General features: G+C 48.7%; 1 protein-coding gene across 1 annotated transcript in view; it reads right to left on the bottom strand.

Moving 5' to 3' along the window:
- Nucleotides 1-15,786, bottom strand: part of LOC115076330 (sialic acid-binding Ig-like lectin 5) — a 114,570-nt gene that overhangs the window by 86,894 nt on the left and 11,890 nt on the right. The window contains exon 4 of the mRNA XM_029577629.1: nt 14,090-14,671. Coding sequence (XP_029433489.1) covers nt 14,090-14,671 — 582 coding nt within the window. The remainder of the gene's footprint in view (nt 1-14,089; nt 14,672-15,786) is intronic.

Raw genomic sequence — 15,786 nt, 5'->3', positions numbered from 1 at the left:
TCCAACATTGCTCTATGCTTCAACGGCAAGAGAAAATTTGGAAAAAAGGATTTGCATTCACAAATAAGTGGGGGAGTAGCGTGCTTGTTGCGGTGGTTACTACCCCAAACCAATTAAGCCTGATACTTCACTTGTAATACATATCCAGCGCAGTTCACTGCTTCAACGGCAGGGGGGATGAAGAAAGGAGGATTTATATTCAGACAACAACCAACAAGGATTGAGCAAGGGAGCCATTGTTAGCCATTGTTGTCCTGTGCACATGCTAAAGGGATTTCTCTGGTGGAACTGTTTACTGCATTGTGAAATCTTCATTGTGGCTAAGTATTTTCTGCTTATTTTTGCTTATTGCTCTGAAGTTGTGTAGAAAGCTTGTGTAGAAAGCTTCTGTGATTATTTCCTGTCTGTGTTTTAACTTTCTTTATAGTCTGTTTCATTTCTTATAGTAAGTTATTATTCTAGTAAGTTTTGCTGTGTGCTGAATAACATTAGAAAAGAAAAAATAAAAAACCACAAACAAAGCTATCAGCTTTTAAACTGGTAAAATCTCTCTAGTTTGGGGTTAGCTGGCACAAACTAAAAAATTGGGGCATAAAGACTGTTTTTTAAAAAAGAATTGACCAAAACGCAAGACAACAGTCCAGAAGTGCCCTGCTTTACCCAGCTTGTCCCAGGCTAAACTGTTTGACTCCCTCCCACCCTTGGGGCTTGTTTCTCATAAAGACTGCCTAGATTACCATTGCCAGCGAGATAAATTAGTACATTGGTTACAGTCAAGGAAATATAAGTCACAAATTACCAAGATGAGGACTATCCAATGTAACTGCTGTGGAGCCTTTATTCTGAGGGAAAGCATCTGGAAACTTAGAGCTTGCCCAATTTGTGTACAACTCTCTTCCTTGAAAATGGAGCTGACTGTGATTAAAGATCAATTAGCTTCAATTAAAAGAATTACACCCACATTGCATTACTCAGAAAATAATTCCCCAATACCACAAATAAACCAGGAGTCAAGAAAAGGAGATTCATTAGGCTCAGGTAGGGACCCACAGTCACCCATTCTTGACAGAAGAGCAGCCAACAGGTATACCCCCCCACTCAAACAGGTCATTAAGAAATTCTTTAAAAACCAGGAATACAGTGGGCTCAGGTAGAATTAGACCTGTGATGAGGAGACACACAATGTACCTGTTACGCTTGGGCTCCGGTCAGGAGTCGTGAACACCACCCAGCAGGGTGGCTCCAGGTGGAGAGAGACAGGAAGCTAGAAACAGTGTCTGGTTCCAGGCTGGGTCAGGGCAGGCAGCAAGTAGCAGTGTCTGGGTTCAGGCTGGGTCAGGGCAGGCGGCAAGTAGCAGTGTCTGGGTCTAGGCTGGGTCAGGGCAGGCGGCAAGTAGCAGTGTCTGGGTTCAGGCTGGGTCAGGGCAAGGCAGGTCAGAAGGCCCGTAGGCCACACACACACAGAAGGCCCGTAGGCCACACACAGCAAGGCAAGGCAGAGAAGGCCCGTAGGCCACACACACACAGAAGGCCCGTAGGCCACACACCGTAAGCAGGGCAAGGCAGGTCAGAAGGCCCGTAGGCCACACACACACAGAAGGCCCGTAGGCCACACACCGTAAGCAGGGCAAGGCAGAGAAGGCCCGTAGGCCACACACACACACAGAAGGCCCGTAGGCCACACACCGTAAGCAAGGCAAGGCAGAGAAGGCCCGTAGGCCACACACACACAGAAGACCCGTAGGCCACACACCGTAAGCAGGACAAGGCAGGTCAGAAGGCCCGTAGGCCACACACACACAGAAGGCCCGTAGGCCACACACCGTAAGCAGGGCAAGGCAGGTCAGAAGGCCCGTAGGCCACACACACACAGAAGACCCGTAGGCCACACACCGTAAGCAGGACAAGGCAGGTCAGAAGGCCCGTAGGCCACACACACACAGAAGGCCCGTAGGCCACACACCGTAAGCAGGGCAAGGCAGGTCAGAAGGCCTGTAGGCCACACAAGGCAAGGCATAAGGCCCGAAGGCCGCGCAAGGCAAGGCAAGGCATAAGGCCCGAAGGCCGCGCAAGGCAAGGCAAGGCAAGGCAAGGCAAGGCATAAGGCCCGAAGGCCGCGCAAGGCAAGGCAAGGAAAGGAATAAGGCCCCAATGCAAGGCAAGGCAAGGAATAAGGCCCGAAGGCCAGGCAAGGCAAGGCAAGGAATAAGGCCCGAAGGCCGCGCAAGGCAAGGCAAGGAATGGAATAAGGCCCGAAGGCCGTGCAAGGCAAGGCAAGGAATAAGGCCCGAAGGCCGCGCAAGGCAAGGCAAGGCAAGGCAAGGTCCAGGGACCAAATGCACAGCAAGCAAGGAAGGCTAGAGCAGGGAGCCCAGGCGAGCTCGATGCCGAAGCACTGAGGGAACTGTCAGGCAGGGTTATAAGGGACAGCCCAGAACATAGAGAGGAGAAGGGAGATGGACTGGGCCTGTCAGGAGATCCAGCTCTAGAGGGACCCCTGGTGGTGAGGCGGTTGCACAGCAGCCATAGCCGTAACAGTACCCCCCCCTCAAGGCCTCCCCCTCCTCCTGGATCCCATCTGTGCAGGAGGTAATCAATAATAACGTGAGACCACTCCGGGGGTGATGCGGCAAGTTCAACTCCTTCCCGAGGCAGTAAGGCAGTCCATACCCCCACCTGGGGTGATAAGGCAGCAGGGTTAGACCCCTCCTGGGGTAGCAGAGGCGGTGCAGATTTCCATAACCCCTCCTGGGGTGACAAGGGGAACACAAACCCCACCTGGGGCAGAGAAATAGTCCGTAACCCGTCTTGAGGCGACAGTAGGGCCGGTCCGGACCCTTCCAAGGTCGGCATCAGGACCGGTACAGACCCCTCCAAGGGCGGCAGCTGGACCAGTACAGCAGGCTCAGATAGTTGAGTAACAAAGTCAGTTGGCAGGCCCGGTTCGGACCCCTCCGGGGGCAGCAGCAGGACCGGTACGGACTCCTCCGGGGGCAGCAGCAAGACCGGTACGGACCCCTCTCGGGGAGGCAGCTGGACCGGTATGGACCCCTCCAGGGGCGGCAGCTGGACCGGTACAGCAGGCTCAGATAGTTGAGTAACAAAGTCAGTTGGCAGGCCCGGTTCGGACCCCTCCGGGGGCGTCAGCAGGGCCGGTATGGACCCCTCCAGGGGTGGCAGCAGGATCGGTTCAGCAGACTCAGATGGCTGAGTCAGGAAGTCTGTCAATAAGACTGGTTTGGACCCCTCCGGGGACGGCAGCAGGCCCGGTTCGGACCCCTCCAGGGACGGCAGCAGGACCGGCTCGAGCCCTTCCGGGGGCGGCAGCAGGACCGGCTCGGACCCCTCCGAGGACGGCAGCAGGACCGGCTCGGCAGGCTCAGATGGCTGAGTCAGAAAGTCTGTCAGTAGTGACCGGTTCGAGCCCCTCCAGGGGGCGGCAGCAGGACCGGATCAGCAGGCTCAGATGGCTGAGTCAGAAAGTCTGTCAGCAGGACCGGTGCGGACCCCTCCGAGGACGGCAGCAGGGCCGGTTCGGACCCCTCTGAGGACGGCAGCAGGGCCGGTTCAGCAGGCTCAGATGGCTGAGTCAGAAAGTCTGTCAGTAGGACCGGTTCGGACCCCTCCAGGGGTGGCAGCAGGACCGGTTCGAGCCCCTCCAGGGGCGGCAGCAGGACCGGTTCGAGCCCCTCCAGGGGCGGCAGCAGGACCGGATCAGCAGGCTCAGATGGCTGAGTCAGAAAGTCTGTCAGTAGGACCGGTTCGGACCCCTCCAGGGGTGGCAGCAGGACCGGTTCGAGCCCCTCCAGGGGCGGCAGTAGGACCGGTTCGAGCCCCTCCAGGGGCGGCAGCAGGACCGGTTCAGCAGGCTCAGGCTCTTCTCGGGGTAGTGCAGGAGACTCGGACCCCTCTTGGGGCGAAACAGCAGACCCAGACTCTTCTTGGGGTTGTGCAGCAGGTTCAGATGGCAGAGTAGCAAGGTTAGAAGTAGTGTGCATGGAAGACACAGATTGTACTGCCGTGGGCTTGATACCTCGAGCCAAAGTCTGACGCTCCTGATTTTGTTTCTGGAGGAACAGTTTAGAGAAGGCACAGGCAGTTCTAGGACGTCTAGGGAAGGTGCTCGTTAGTGTCCACTTGGCAGCTGTGGGAAGCAGAGCCCTGCTAGAGTTAATTACTTCCCTCTGCTTCTGTTTCTGTTGCTCTAGCGTGGAAGTTATCGAAGGCTTCTTAACCCGGTGAGTTCTGAGATTTTCAGAGCAAGTTTTTTCCAAAGTGTCCAGAGATGAAGTGCTAGAATGCTTAATCCATAAACTGTTACATGAAATAATGTTGTTAACTGGGCCAGAAGCTGAACGCACGGTAGTAGAGCTGACTGTTCTCCCTAATGAAGCAGCTGGTCCTGTAGCTGAACAACAGGGGCACGGTTTGCCTGGTGGTAATAGGCTGGGAATACATGAACATTTCCACCATCCTGGCTTGGAGTAGAACAGTTTAAACACTCTTGGTAGACAGAGACATTTCTCTTATTGCAGTTACTGCATGTCCAGTGTTCCTGACCAGCAAGTTGACAGGCTAGGCAGTTCTGATAGCTTGGGTAATTCAAGGTCTGACAGGAATTGCAGGTATAAAACTTTGAAGAAGGAGGCATCTTGTAATAGTGAAAAAGTTGACTCACCGGTTTAGCACACAGACCTATCTCTTCCCCTGGAAATTTGGGGGCTTCGGCATACTGTTACGCTTGGGCTCCGGTCAGGAGTCGTGAACACCACCCAGCAGGGTGGCTCCAGGTGGAGAGAGACAGGAAGCTAGAAACAGTGTCTGGTTCCAGGCTGGGTCAGGGCAGGCAGCAAGTAGTAGTGTCTGGGTTCAGGCTGGGTCAGGGCAGGCGGCAAGTAGCAGTGTCTGGGTCTAGGCTGGGTCAGGGCAGGCGGCAAGTAGCAGTGTCTGGGTTCAGGCTGGGTCAGGGCAAGGCAGGTCAGAAGGCCCGTAGGCCACACACACACAGAAGGCCCGTAGGCCACACACCGTAGCAGGACAAGGCAGGTCAGAAGGCCCGTAGGCCACACACACACAGAAGGCCCGTAGGCCACACACCGTAAGCAGGGCAAGGCAGAGAAGGCCCGTAGGCCACACACACACACAGAAGGCCCGTAGGCCACACACCGTAAGCAGGACAAGGCAGGTCAGAAGGCCCGTAGGCCACACACACACAGAAGGCCCGTAGGCCACACACCGTAAGCAGGGCAAGGCAGGTCAGAAGGCCCGTAGGCCACACACACACAGAAGGCCCGTAGGCCATACACCGTAAGCAGGGCAAGGCAGGTCAGAAGGCCCGTAGGCCACACACACAGAAGGCCTGTAGGCCACACAAGGCAAGACAAGGCAAGGAATAAGGCCCGAAGGCCGCGCAAGGCAAGGCAAGGCAAGGCAAGGAATAAGGCCCGAAGGCCGCGCAAGGCAAGGCAAGGAATAAGGCCCGAAGGCCGCGCAAGGCAAGGCAAGGAATAAGGCCCGAAGGCTGCGCAAGGCAAGGAATAAGGCCCGAAGGCCGCGCAAGGCAAGGCAAGGAATAAGGCCCGAAGGCCGCGCAAGGCAAGGCAAGGAATAAGGCCCGAAGGCCGCGCAAGGCAAGGCAAGGAATAAGGCCCGAAGGCCGCGCAAGGCAAGGCAAGGCAAGGCAAGGAATGGAATAAGGCTCGAAGGCCGCGCAAGGCAAGGCAAGGCAAGGCAAGGTCCAGGGACCAAATGCACAGCAAGCAAGGAAGGCTAGAGCAGGGAGCCCAGGCGAGCTCGATGCCGAAGCACTGAGGGAACTGTCAGGCAGGGTTATAAGGGACAGCCCAGAACATAGAGAGGAGAAGGGAGATGGACTGGGTCTGTCAGGAGATCCAGCTCTAGAGGGACCCCTGGTGGTGAGGCGGTTGCACAGCAGCCATAGCCGTAACAGTACCAAATGCAAAAAGAACAAGCCTTCTCTAAAATAAAAACTGAAGAAGTTCTTGAGAAAAGCATTGCAGCATTACCAGAAAAGAGAGAGAAAACACAATGCATGCAGTATTTCAAGATCCATAAGCAAAAGAAAAATCTAATTGAGATGGATAACTCTGTCAACAGTGGCACAACCACAAAAAGAAATAGTGAAGTGAATAACAAATCTCAACTAATATCTCACAAGGAGTCCAGGAAATGCAATAACCGTAAAGAGAGTACCTGGAAGGCTATGACCACAAATGCTCATAGTTTTGGGAAATAAAATCCCAGATCTGCAGGCCCTAATGGCTGACGCAGAATTGGACATTGTTTGCTATCACAGAAACATGGTTTACAGAATCTCATGAATGGGATACAACCAATACCAGGCTACAACTTGTTAAGGAAGGACAGAGAGGATAGAAAAGGGGGAGGTGTGGCTCTTTATGTCAGAAACAACATCCAAGCAACTGAGCTACAAGGAAGTTGGGGTATTGAAGAAGCTCTATGGGTCGACCTAAAAAAAGATGACGGAGCGTCCATTTATATTGGAGTGGTTTACAGGCCTCCAAACCAAAAGGAAGAGCTGGACAGAGATCTGGTTGAAGACATCCATAAGATAGGTAAGAAGGGAGAAGTGGTGATCGTGGGTGACTTTAATATGCCAGATGTAGACTGGAAAATCCCATCTGCAGAAACTAAAAATAGTAGAGCGATAGTGGATGCCATGCAAGTATCTTTGTTCAAACAAATGGTGTTGGAACCCACGAGAGAAGGAGCTATACTCGACTTAGTGCTCACTAATGCAGATAATGTCTCAGATGTCCAGGTGGGCGCCCACCTCAGCAGCAGTGATCATCAAACGGTATGGTTTAATATCAATAAAAGAATAGGGAAAAGAACCACAAAGACCTGAGTTTTACAGTTCAAAAACACAGACTTTGAGGAAATGGGGAACTACCTTGAGGAAGAACTTAAAGGATGGGAGAACGAGAGAGATGTGGGTCAGCAGTGGACCAATCTAAAAGGAGCAATCACCAAGGCAACTGCTCTATATGTTAGAAATGTAAAGAAAAGCAAAAGAAAACTGAAACCTATCTGGTTCTCAAAGGAGGTGGCTGACAAAATTAAAGCTAAAAGAACAACATTCAAGAAATATAAAGGATCCCAAAGGGAGGAGCACAAAGAAGAATATTTGTATCAACTGAGGGAGACAAAGAAATTAATCAAATTGGCAAAGAGTCAAGCAGAAGAGAGGATTGCCAAGGAGATAAAAATGGTGACAAAAACATTTTTCAGATACATCAGCGAAAAGAGAAAGGTCCAAAGTGGTATAGTGAAATTGAAAGGTGGTAATGATCAATGTGTGGAGAGAGACGAAGAAATGGCAGAAATATTAAACGAATACTTCAGCTCTGTGTTCACTAAAGAAGACCCTGGAGAAGGACCATCTCTACACAACAAGAAACTGGAGGGAAGTGGAATAGATGAAAATCCTTTTACAGTAGAAAATGTGTGGGAAGAACTAAAGAACCTGAAAGTGGACAAAGCCATGGGGCCTGATGGGATTCATCCAAGGATATTGAGGGAGCTCAGAGAGTGTTCTGGCGGGTCCACTGTGTGACCTGTTCAATAGATCCCTAGAAACGGGAGTGGTGCCGAGTGATTGGAGAAGAGCGGTGGTGGTCCCGCTTCACAAGAGTGGGAACAGGGAAGAGGCAGGCAACTACAGACCGGTTAGCCTCACTTCGGTGGTGGGAAAAGTAATGGAGTCACTGCTGAAAGAGAGAATAGTGAACTATCTACAGTCTGGAGAATTGATGGACCAGAGGTAGCATGGATTCAGCAGGGGAAGATCCTGTCAGACAAATTTGATTGACTTTTTTGACTGGGTAACCAAGGAATTGGATCAAGGAAGAGCACTAGATGTCATCTACTTGGATTTCAGCAAAGCTTTTGATACGGTTCTGCACAGGAGACTGGTGAATAAAACGAGAAGCTTGGGAGTGAGTGCCGAGGTGGTGACCTGGATTGCAAATTGGTTGACGGACAGAAGACAATGTGTGATGGTAAATGGAGCCTTCTCTGAAGAGAGAGCAGTTTTAAGTGTTGTACCGCAAGGATCGGTGTTGGGACCGGTCCTGTTCAATATCTTTGTGAGCGACATTGCGGACGGGATAGAAGGTAAGGTTGTCTTTTTGCGGATGACACTAAGATCTGCAACAGAGTGGACATGCCGGAGGAGTGGAGAGAATGATGACGGGATCTAAGGAAACTGGAAGAGTGGTCGAAGATATGGCAGCTGAGATTCAATGCCAAGAAGTGCAAAGTCATGCATATGGGGAGTGGAAATCCGAATGAACTGTATTCGATGGGGGGGGAAAGGCTGATGGGCATGGAGCAGGAGAGGGACCTTGGGGTGATAGTGTCTAATGATGTGAAGACAGCGAAAAATGCAACAAGGCGATAGCAAAAGCCAGAAGAATGCTGGGCTGCATAGAGAGAGGAATATCAGTGAGTAAGAAAAGGGAAGTGATTATTCCCTTGTACAGGTCCTTGGTGAGGCCTCACCTGGAGTAGTGTTCAGTTCTGGAGACCGTATCTACAAAAAGACAAAGACAAGATGGAAGCGGTACAGAGAAGGGCGACCAGGAAGGTGGAGGATCTTCATCGGATGACGTACGAGGAGAGATTGAAGAATCTAAATATGTACACCCTGGAGGAAAGGAGGAGCAGAGGTGATATGATACAGACTTTCAGATACTTGAAAGGTTTTATTGATCCAAAAACAACGACAAACCTCTTCCGTAGGAAAACAATCAGCAGAACCAGGGGTCACTATTTGAGGCTCCAGGGAGGAAGATTCAGAACCAATGTCAGGAAGTATTTCTTCACGGAGAGGGTGGTGGATGCCTGGAATGCCCTTCCGGAGGAAGTGGTGAAGACCAGAACTGTGAAAGACTTCAAAGGGGCGTGGGATAAACACTGTGGATCCATAAAGTCAAGAGGCCGCCAATGAAGAGTGGGTGACTCGCCAGAATGATGGCTACTGCCTGGACACAATACCCTTATTCAATAAACATACACATGCTTACTGTGACTCCAACATTGCTCTAAGCTTCAACAGCAAGAGGAAATGGAAAAAAGGATTTGCACTCACAAAGAGGGGAGAAGCTGGCTTGTTACGGCGGTTACTACCCCAAACCAAATATGCCTGATACTTCACTTTCAATGCATATACAGTATAGCTCTCTGCTTCAACAACAGGGGAGAAGAATAACTGATACTTCACACATCCAGCAGAGCTCTCTGCTTCAACGGCAAGGGAGAAGAAAAAGGGTTCGCACTCACAAAGCGGGGAGTAGCTGGCTTGTTACGGCGGTTACTACCCCAAACCAAATGTGCCTGATACTTCACTTTCCATGCATATCCAGCATGGCTCTCTGCTTTAATGGCATGGGAGAAAGACTGATACATCACGCATTTCCAGCATAGCTCTCTGCTTCAACAGCAGGGGGGAAAAAAACAAACAAAAACAAAAAACTGATGCTTCACGCATATCCTGCATAGCTTCAACGACAGGGGTGAAGAAAAAAAGGATTCGCAATCAGAAAGCGAGGAGTAGCTGGCTTGTTACGGCAGTTACTACCCCAAACCAAATGTGCCTGATACTTCACTTTCAATGCATATCCAGCATGGCTCTCTGCTTCAACGGCAGGGGAGAAAAAAACTGATACTTCACGCATATCCAGCATAGCTCCCTGCTTCAATGGCAGGGGAGAAGGAAAAACAACCAACAAGGGCTGTACAACATAGTCTAGGTAAAACAAATAAGCATGGGTGTAGCTTGCTTATCTCGGCGGTTACTACCCCTACTACCCTTAACTAATCAAGCTAGATATTTCACTTGAATGCAGCTCCATCACTGCTCTCTACATTAATGGTGGGGGTGGAAGGGGAATAGAACAAAGAGCTAAGAGAAACAGATAAGTATGAGAGAAAAAATGTGTGAGGCTTGCTGGGCAGACTGGATGGGCCATTCGGTGGTCTTCTGCCGTCATTTCTATGTTTCTTTGTTTCTATAATTGCCCAGGCTGGGTAAACATATCCAGCGCAGCTCACTGCTTCAACGGCAGGGGGAATGAAAAAAGGAGGATTTATATGCAGACAACAACCAACAAGGACTGAATGGCACAGACTAGGTAAACAAAAAGAGTGGGAATAGCTTGCTTATTGCGGCGGTTACTACCCTGAATCATGCCCGCAACCTAGGAGTCATAATTGACAATTAACTATCCTTCAAGAACCACATCACTGCTAAAATCAAAGACTGATATCACAAACTCCTAACCCTAAGATGTCTAAAACCTTTCCTTTAGAACAGTCTTTCAACTACTCATCTTTTCCAACCTGGACTACTGCAACTCCTTGCTATTCAACTCACCTCTCACCCACCATCCAACCACTCCAAAATTTTCAAAATACAGCCGCCAGAATACTCACAGGAACCTAAAAACACGTTCATATTACTCCAACACTTATATCACTACACTGGCTCCCAATAAAATTCAGGACAGACTACAAAATACTATCCATATTACACAAAATAATATACGAAAAACAAACAAACTGGCTAAGTACATCTATAAAACTCCACGCACCAAATTGAAACCTCTGCTCAACTAACAAAGGTCTATTAAAAATTCCACCTGCTCGTTCCAAACAACTTACCTCAACTCGGAAGACAGTCATATCCCTAGGAAGTCCCAAACTCTGGAACACCCTCCTAACCGAACTTAGAACACAGCAAAATTTAAAAACCTTCAAAAAAGAACTAAAAACTTAGATGTTTACCAAAGCCTACCAAAACACCCAATGACTCTGTTATTACTTCCCGCCCTACTTCCCTCCCTACTGGCCCTATGTAAACATGTGGAACCAATGCAAGCACGTAATATAACCTGTATAGGTTGACATCTGAACTACGTTTATAACGCCTACAATAACTATATTAACAATCGCATGAATCTTTTGAACACTCTGTTAAACATCGAAACTTTGTAAACCGTTATGATGGCAAAACTGAAGACTGTATATAAAACTCGATAAATAAATAAAATAAATTAAGCCCGATACTGCACTTGGAATACATATCCAGCACAGCTCACTGCTTCAACGGCAGGGGGAATGAAGAAAAGAGGATTTATATTCAGACAACAACCAACAAGGACTGAATTGCACAGGCTGGGTAAACAAATAAGAGTGGGAATAGCTTGCTTATTGCGGTGGTTACTACCCGTAACCAATCAAGATAGATTCTTTACTTTGATGCGGCTCCAGCACTGCTCTCTGCATCAATGGCAGAGGGGAAGGAAATTGGAACCAAAAAGTTACCAATAAGGGCCAAGAGTAACAGATAAGCATGAGAAAAATAAGTGTGAAAGCTTACTGGGCAGATTGGATGGGCCATTTGGTCGTCTTCTGCTGTCATTTCTAAAACATTGTACCAAAGAAGGAAGGCTTGTTGTGGTGGTGTGAAGTACCCTTTGATGAAAGTTGGCACGAATGCAGTAGTCAAAGAATGGAAGCTCAAAGTCACTGGTTCCAAATTTTATGGTAGAAGAGATCCACTTAATACGATGAAGGGAGAGAATTGTCTCTCAGGAATACGTATAGTGTTGCAGACTCCCATATGGTAAAAAGGTGTTTGAAAGCAGCCTGAAAGAGAACAGACATCACTACGATACTTCAAGTTGCATATGGATTTACCATATTGGAATTTTCCAGATAAGAGTATGGATGGATATCCCTTATTTCATCTGAGTCATCCAAATCCCTGGGGTCACCCTGCCCACAAGCGCCACAAAACCCCAGTCGCTTAAGCACATGCCCAGAACTGCCCACCAAAGCAATCCTAGGTCATTTGGATGGCACTGGTTTTTTCTCTCTGGATCTCCTCTTTCCTGCACCCTTCCTAGCCAGGAAAGCCTTGTGCATCAGCAGGACAAATTTGAAGGTCTTCAACCCCCTGCTGAAGGAGACTGGTCTCTGAATTCGCCCCATCATCCTGACCTTCCTAAGGCCCCTGCATCACAAGAGAGAGTGTAGGAGGGGAGTCACCAGATTCCCAGCAGGCTGGGGTCCCCTGGCTGTGATACGCTGCAGGTGCAGAAGGAACAGAACCCCCCTTTGGCGACTGCTGCGGCCCCCAAGGACCGAGAGGCCCTCCTGGCCTTTGGACCCTTAGTGAAAAATCCCCCCCCCCCCCCCTCCCCCGAAGCTCAACCTGTGCAGAGGGAGGGTGTATTCAATCGGGCAGACCAGAGACGCAGGCCCTGCAAGCCTCCATGCGTGTTTTTTCTGCCATGAGGCCTGCAGTCGCTACACGGCCCGAGTGCACCACTGGGGGAAGGCTGCACCACATGACTGCCCTGCTGAGCCACACGAAATGCACGACCACGCCGATACAAGTGGCTCGCGGGAAAACGGCGGCAGCCTGAGTGCCGTACGACAAGCACGGTGCATACAAACAGATTTTCCCACTGGAGAAAACTAAACCAACACGCAGCACTCCTAGCCCTCACTCTCCTGCTCAACCCAGCTGCTCCCGCTGGTCGACTGCTCCGGCACTGCACCTCAGGTTGATTCTACAGTCGTCTCCTCAGACAATTCTTTTTTCTTTCTTTTTTTTTTTTAACTAAAAAAAGTTTAATGCCAAAGAACAAAAATGGATACTTACCTGAACAGAGAAAGTGGTGGACAGGAGGGGACTTTGGGATACCCAGAGTGAGCCAGTCCCCTGGCTATCAAGGTCCCCTGAGGTAGCGGGCCACAACAGCCAGGGGTATCCACTCCCCCAGTCGCCTGGCTCAACCCGAGGGATGGCTCACAAAAGAACCTAGCACTTGAGGGAGCTGATCCAAAACTTTTCAAATCTCCAAGTCTCAACTTTCAGTCAGAACTGCAGGTTTGCACCTCTACCATCTGCTGGAGACAGAGAAATACTGAGGGATTGCAGGTGGCCCTCTTGTTTATGTAGCAGTGTCCCAAAGTTATGTCCTCTGCCTCCATCTGCTGGTAGGGATGCAAAACCTACTTGTCTGGACTCATCTGGGTATGTTCAGGAACTTACTCTTCGATTTTACCTGCCATGCCTTAACAAATGGTCTTGGATGTGAGATTGGCACTGTACTTTCTGATTTTTGGGCGCAGTATCACCTGCAGTGCCATTTTGGCACATTATGACAATGAAATCAAAGCATAAGCTCTCTGGAGAGGGCACCTACAGCTGAGCAATACACACTTTGGCAATGCACACTGTACAACTGTTCTGAAAAAGTTGCCTGCCCCAGAGAGCTTACACAGGAAATATAACTCTTGGGTCTGAGATGGAGCAAACAAATTTCTGGTACCCAGTGTTATTCTATTGTTGTGCCCATTTGCTAGTGCCCAGCTGCTTCTACCAACTGTGAACAGCAATAGAATAACATGGCCACCAGAAATAAGCTAAACTTTACTCCACCTCAGACCCAGGAGTTAGAATTACTTAACACTAAAACTTTAACTCCTGGGTCTGAGGTGGAGTAAAGTTTAGCTTATTTCTGGTGGCCATGTTATTCTATTGCTGTTCACAGTTGGTAGAAGCAGCTGGGCACTAGCAAATGGGCACAACAATAGAATAACATGGCCACCAGAAATAAGCTAAACTTTACTCCACCTCAGACCCAGGAGTTAAAGTTTTAGTGTTAAGTAATTCTATCTTAAGCTTTCTTTCCTTTAACAGGCCTCCTTGCAGTATTGGGGAATTCCTTCATTAATATAGGGATTTACCGTACATCCTCCATGCTATTCTCCTGTTTTTGCGTCACTCCTGTTAAATACCAATGGTTAAGTTTCATGGAAAAATGTGCTAAAGCACAGGTTAAAACCCACACTAGCATCAGTGTGTCTTATTACATTGGCTGCCCAATGTTCCCGGACAGGTAAGTTTCCTAATCTGCCCATATATTAACAAGAATGCCTGCCCTCCCTGTATCAGATTTCTGCATTAACTGCATCAACAATAGTCAAATATATAAAAACACTTTCAATAAAATAATAATGCAAAATATGTTACTTTTCTTGAGACTGCCTTGTTTATTTGCATTCAGGCACTGGATATTGACTGTGCTTTTGTTGCTCCCTCGGTGTCCTCGGACGGTTAATGTACTGTTCACTTTAAATTCATAAGCTTCAGATAACACGTGCATGGTATGGTTGCTGTAATTCCCAATGACAATCTCCTCATTAATCAGCCACCACAAAACTGGTGGAGGGTTGGAACGGATCCAGCAGATGCATATAATCTTTTCATTATGTTCTTTACAGTTAGATTTCAGCCAGTCTCCAAAATTGGGCCAGTCTACAAACATTAATGTGTCAGCACTGGTGGTCATATTGGCTGTGGTAGGCATGATGGGTTTGGCGACCATACGGGGCATGGTAGTGGTGATTGTTGTGATTGGTGTGGTGGTCATAGTAGGAGTGGTGGTCTTGGTGGGAGTGGTGGTCATTGTAATGGGAATGGTAGTTGTAGTAGTTGTGGTTGTTATAGGCATGGTTGTAGAAGTTGTGGGTGTGATAGTTGTAGTAGTTGTGGTTGTAGTAGGAGTTGTGGTCATCGTGGGTGTGGTTGTCATAGTTGTTGTGGGCTCCGATTCTGAAATAAACACATCAGTACTGTATAATTAGAGGGAATCTTGCAGCTTCTCATACTTGAAACCGATTATCTTAGATTTAAATCACATCTGCTGTATACAAGAGATTATCAACATGTATCAAAGTGTCAATAACTACATTTCCTAATCTGTACTGTAGAACAGAGGTTCCCAAACCTGTCCTAGGGGACCTCCAGCCAGTCAAGATTTCAGGTTATCCACAATGCATATGCGTGAGATAAAATGTGCATGCCATGGAGGCCCAAATATACAAATTTATCTCATGCATATTCATTGTGCATATCCTGAAAACCCAACTGACTTGGTTTCTTCCAGGACAGGTTTGGGAACCACTGCTGCTGAACAGCCAATGATAGCTGTGAGATATTAAACTCAGTGGCATACCAAACGAGCAAGCCTTGGTCTCCCAGCCAGAAAGGTGTGGAAATCATGAGGAGGGGTCTAGCGAAGCTCAAGGAATGATTTAGAGAATAGCAGCTAAGATTTAATGCTAAAAAATGCAGAGTAATGAATTTAGGATGCAAAAACCCTTTAAAGGGTAGGTTCAGTATTAAAAGTGAAATACGTATAAGCACAAAAAAGTGCGATCTGAGAAGGAAGTGTATATGATAATCTTAAGGTGGTCAAACAGGTGGATAAAGTGATGGCAAAAGCTAGAAAGCTGCTTGGCTGCATAGGGAGAGAAAAGGTCAGCAGAAAACGGGAGGTGATATTGCCCCTGTATAGGTCCCTGGTGAGATCTCACTTGGAATAATCTGTACAATTCTGGAGACTGCCACCTTCAAAAGGATAGAAACAGGATAGGAGTCTGTCCAGAGGACGGCTACTAAAATGGTCAGTGGTCTTCATTTTTAAAGCATATGGGGATAGATAAATATTGTAAATGTCTATAACCCTAGAGCAGGGGTCGGGAACCCATGGCTCGCGAGCCAGATATGGCTCTTTTGATGGCTGCATCTGGCTCGCAGGACAAATCTAAATCAGTGTGTCGCCACACTTTCCAGTCCCCGCTGACCCAGCTGCTCCCGGTCCTCCTCCCGCCCGGCCCGGCTGAAAATGCTGTCAGCCCGGGCAGGAACGCGGCAGAATAGCTGGA

The sequence above is a fragment of the Rhinatrema bivittatum genome, chromosome 14 (genome assembly GCF_901001135.1).
Source record: "Rhinatrema bivittatum chromosome 14, aRhiBiv1.1, whole genome shotgun sequence".
NCBI lineage: Eukaryota > Metazoa > Chordata > Amphibia > Gymnophiona > Rhinatrematidae > Rhinatrema > Rhinatrema bivittatum.
This window is presented reverse-complemented; position numbering and strand designations above follow the sequence as displayed.